At 38.2% G+C, this 4,071-nt stretch overlaps 1 protein-coding gene across 1 annotated transcript in view; it reads left to right on the forward strand.

Moving 5' to 3' along the window:
* LOC120070918 (IAA-amino acid hydrolase ILR1-like 4) overlaps positions 1-3,592 on the forward strand; it is an 8,599-nt gene extending 5,007 nt beyond the window's left edge. The window contains exons 3-5 of the mRNA XM_039022826.1: positions 1,760-2,074; positions 2,690-2,818; positions 2,900-3,592. Coding sequence (XP_038878754.1) covers positions 1,760-2,074; positions 2,690-2,818; positions 2,900-3,307 — 852 coding nt within the window. The 3' untranslated portion in view covers positions 3,308-3,592. The remainder of the gene's footprint in view (positions 1-1,759; positions 2,075-2,689; positions 2,819-2,899) is intronic.
* Positions 3,593-4,071: the final 479 nt, after the last annotated feature.

Raw genomic sequence — 4,071 nt, forward strand, 5'->3', positions numbered from 1 at the left:
CAAATGGGTTTTCACTATAAAGTACAAGTCAGATGGGACTGTTGATCGGTACAAAGCCAGGTTAGTTGCCAAAGGGTTTACTCAAACCTTTGGGGTAGATTACTCCGAGACATTTTCTCCCGTAGCTAAACTCAATACTATCCGAGTATTGCTATCAGTTGCAGTTAACAAAGATTGGCCCTTGCATTAACTGGATATAAAGAATGCCTTTCTCAATGGAGAACTTGAGGTGGAAGTCTACATGAATCCTCCTCCCGGATTTGAAGATCAGTTCAAACAGTGAGTCTGCCGGCTGAGAAAGTCGCTATATGGGTTGAAACAGTCTCCAAGTGCCTGGTTTGACAGATTTGCCACATTTGTCAAAGGACAAGGGTATACCCAAGGGCATCAGATCATACACTTTTACAAAGAAGTCAACTTCAGGGAAGGTAGCAGTTCTCATTGTGTACGTTGACGATATTGTGCTCTCCGGTGATGATGATATTGAAATTGTGAAACTCAAAGCAAAGATGGCCAAAGAGTTTGAAATTAAAGACCTTGGGAAGTTAAGATACTTTCTCGGGATGGAAGTAACCCGGTCTAGAGACGGAATCTCAGTGTCCCAACGGAAATACACGATTGATCTTCTAACAGAAACGGGAATGACTTGGTGCAAACCTGCTGACACCCCAGTTGAATATAATTCAAAGCTCAGCAATACTAGTAACAGTGTTCCAGTCAATAAAGAAAGGTATCAGCGGTTAGTTGGGAAATTGATATACTTGTCTCATACGAGACCTGATATTTCATATGCAGTGAGTGTCGTCAGTCAGTTTATGCAGGCTCCTTGTGAAGAACACATGATAGCAGTTGAACGCATCCTTCGATATCTAAAAGGTACACCAGGTAAGGGGTTAATGTTCAAGAAGTCTGATAAATGCTGCATTGAAGCCTACACTGATTCTGATTGGGCAGGGTCTGTTGTTGATAGAAAATCAACATCAGGGTATTGCACATTTGTTTGGGGTAATCTTGTGACCTGGAGGAGCAAGAAACAAGGAGTTGTGGCCAGGAGTAGTGCAGAAGCTGAGTATCGGGCTATGAGTTTAGGGATATGTGAAGAGATCTGGTTGATGAAAGTGTTGTCAGATTTTCATCAAGACAACGAGCTCCCAATGAAACTGTTTTGTGACAATAAGGCAGCAATAAGTATTGCAAATAATCCTGTTCAGCATGACAGAACAAAACACGTTGAGATCGACCGACACTTCATCAAGGAAAGAGTTGACAACGGAAGTATATGCATTCCTTATGTTCTCTCAAATCAGCAAATTGCAGATGTGCTCACAAAAGGATTACTGAGACAAAGCTTTAATTACTGTGTCAGCAAGTTGGGTCTTATTGATATTTACGCCCCAACTTGAGGGGGAGTGTCGAAAAAGCAGCTTGTAACCCTAGGGGCATTTTAGTAATTATGTGTATCCTAGGACTTCCCACTAGTCTATTTATTTGGCCTATTCTCTTGTACTTTGTGTATCAGAATTAATAATAAAAATCAGTGTCTATCGTGGTTTTTCTCCCTGGACTAGGGTTTCCACGTAACTGTGTTGTTATTCTCTTCCCTACTCTTTTATTTTTGACAGTTATCATCCGCATAATTAGATTATTAAGCGGCCTCTTCTTACCGAAACAAGATTTTATATTTATGCTTGTGACTGGCTTAGATATTGTTCATATTGGTATTCTAAATTTTTTCTGTTGAGGATCCTGATTTTAACAGGGAACAGTAGTTCTTGTTTTTCAACCAGCTGAAGAAGGAGGTGGGGGAGCAAAGAAAATGTTAGAGGCTGGAGTACTGGATAATGTTGATGCCATCTTCGGGTTGCATGTAAGTTCCAGGCATCCTTTTGGTATGGTGATCTCCAAGCCTGGTCCTATTCTGGCTGCAAGTGGTTTCTTTGAGGCAGTTATTGGTGGTAAGGGAGGTCATGCTGCTCTACCCCAACACACAATTGACCCAATTTTAGCAGCTTCCAACATTATTGTCAGTTTGCAACATCTTGTCTCGCGCGAAGCTGATCCTTTAGATTCACAGGTATTGTTTCTTTCTAAAGATTTCTCAGGCTTATAGTCACTGCAACTATTCAGAAGCCATCATTTACATTGTGGGAAAATTTCGTTGATTCCTTTATACTCTGTCAATGCAATTGTCGTGGCTAGTGGAAAGTCCTGAGTTTTGTGTTCCTCAAAGCGTAATTCCTTAATTTCTGGTATGGTTTATCTGAGTTTGAGATTCTTCCCATACCTCTTTGTTATTAAAATGTTCTAAGTCTTAGAACACACTAAGGATATGTTTAACCCAAGGAGTAAGAGTCGGTGAGTAGAGTTGTTAAATCCTCTCCTTGTTTGGCTTAAAGAGTCAGAGTTTCAAGGGATGAGACTGGATTAATGGTGAGATTATGTCTTCTAGACGAGTAAAACGTACGTGTAACCAATCAAACAATTCTCAAAATTCTTTGCTGAAATCATTTTTCAAAAGTCGTAAACTTACTATTATTCCACATGGATTTTAATTTGGGAATGAAACACTATGATTGTTTACCTTTCTATTTTAGTTAACGATGTTGTTTAAAATTAAACACTCTTGTCTCTATACGTACGAGAGGAGAGCAGCTCCTAGCATTTTAGCAAACATGTTTGAATCTTTTAGGTGGTTACAATAGCAAAGTTTCAAGGCGGTGGTGCATTCAATGTCATACCAGACTCTGTTACCATTGGAGGCACTTTCAGGGCATTTTCAAAAGAAAGCTTCATCCAACTTAAACAAAGAATTGTAGAGGTAGATTCCTAGAAATATGCTGCCTCAACACTCAAAACTCACTTTCATAATGCTTCTTCCTTCTTGGAAAAACAATGACAGGTTATCACAAAACAAGCCAACGTTCAAAGGTGCAATGCCACTGTTGAGTTCAATGAAGATCAAAAGCCTTTTTTTCCAGTTACAATGAATGACCAAAATCTTTACAAGCATTTCCAAACCATCGCAGGCGACATGTTGGGTACCAAGAACGTCCTTGATATGCAACCATTGATGGGAACAGAAGACTTTGGATTCTATGGTGAAGTGATTCCAGGACTGTTCTACTTTGTTGGGATGAGAAATGAAACTGTAGGAAAGTTCGACCAAGGACATTCACCTTATTATATAGTAAATGAAGATGTTCTTCCTTATGGTGCAGCATTGCAGGCATCAATCGCCACAAGGTACCTTCTAGAGTACTCACCTAAATCTACTTCAACTAAAGGACACTCTCATGATGAACTTTAAAGATTTGTAGTCGTATGGTAGGAATGTTGTTAAAGCATTGTAAGGGTATATTAGTAATTAGTTAATACGGTATTTATGGTATTATGTTATAAATAGGAGAGTGGAAAAGGAGAATGCATGCATTATTTTAGTTAGTGGATTAGAGCTCGAGAGAGATCCTTAGAAGGGAGGGTCCAAGTACCATGAAACACGTGATTTATCTTGTAATTTTGTTACTGTTTATTTCAATACATTTAAAATATATCAGTTATAGTGTCATCCAAGTGTTGACTCTATTTGTAGTCACTCTTTGATGTGATTATCATCTCAACTTGATTTATTATGTATCAAGTACCGGTCACTGTTGTAATGTCTAGAAATGTGTTTAAAACATTTCAGATGTAATTTTAGAAAACCCCTTTGCAACACTGGACAGGTGACTCGAGCATATATGAAAAACGTTGTATTTTTGTTATGTTTTAATGCTTAACAATTTGTTAACGCTTGAAATGATTATGTACTTAGCACCCAGTCATGCATGTTGCCACAAGCTATAGAGTATAGATACTTCAGGTGAGGTAAAGAATCTGTATCAGATACTGATACTTCCAGATACACATATCTGACACACGATTTGACGTATCTATTTCTATGCGTATTAAAAAAAAACAAAAAAACAAGCAACTCATTCAATATTTCTTAATCTAAAACTAGGCAATCTATTTAAAAAGCTCACGACTCAAGTCCAAAACTAAAAAAAAAATAACGAACCAAACCCTAAACTA

The sequence above is a fragment of the Benincasa hispida genome, chromosome 2 (assembly GCF_009727055.1).
Source record: "Benincasa hispida cultivar B227 chromosome 2, ASM972705v1, whole genome shotgun sequence".
Lineage (NCBI taxonomy): Eukaryota > Viridiplantae > Streptophyta > Magnoliopsida > Cucurbitales > Cucurbitaceae > Benincasa > Benincasa hispida.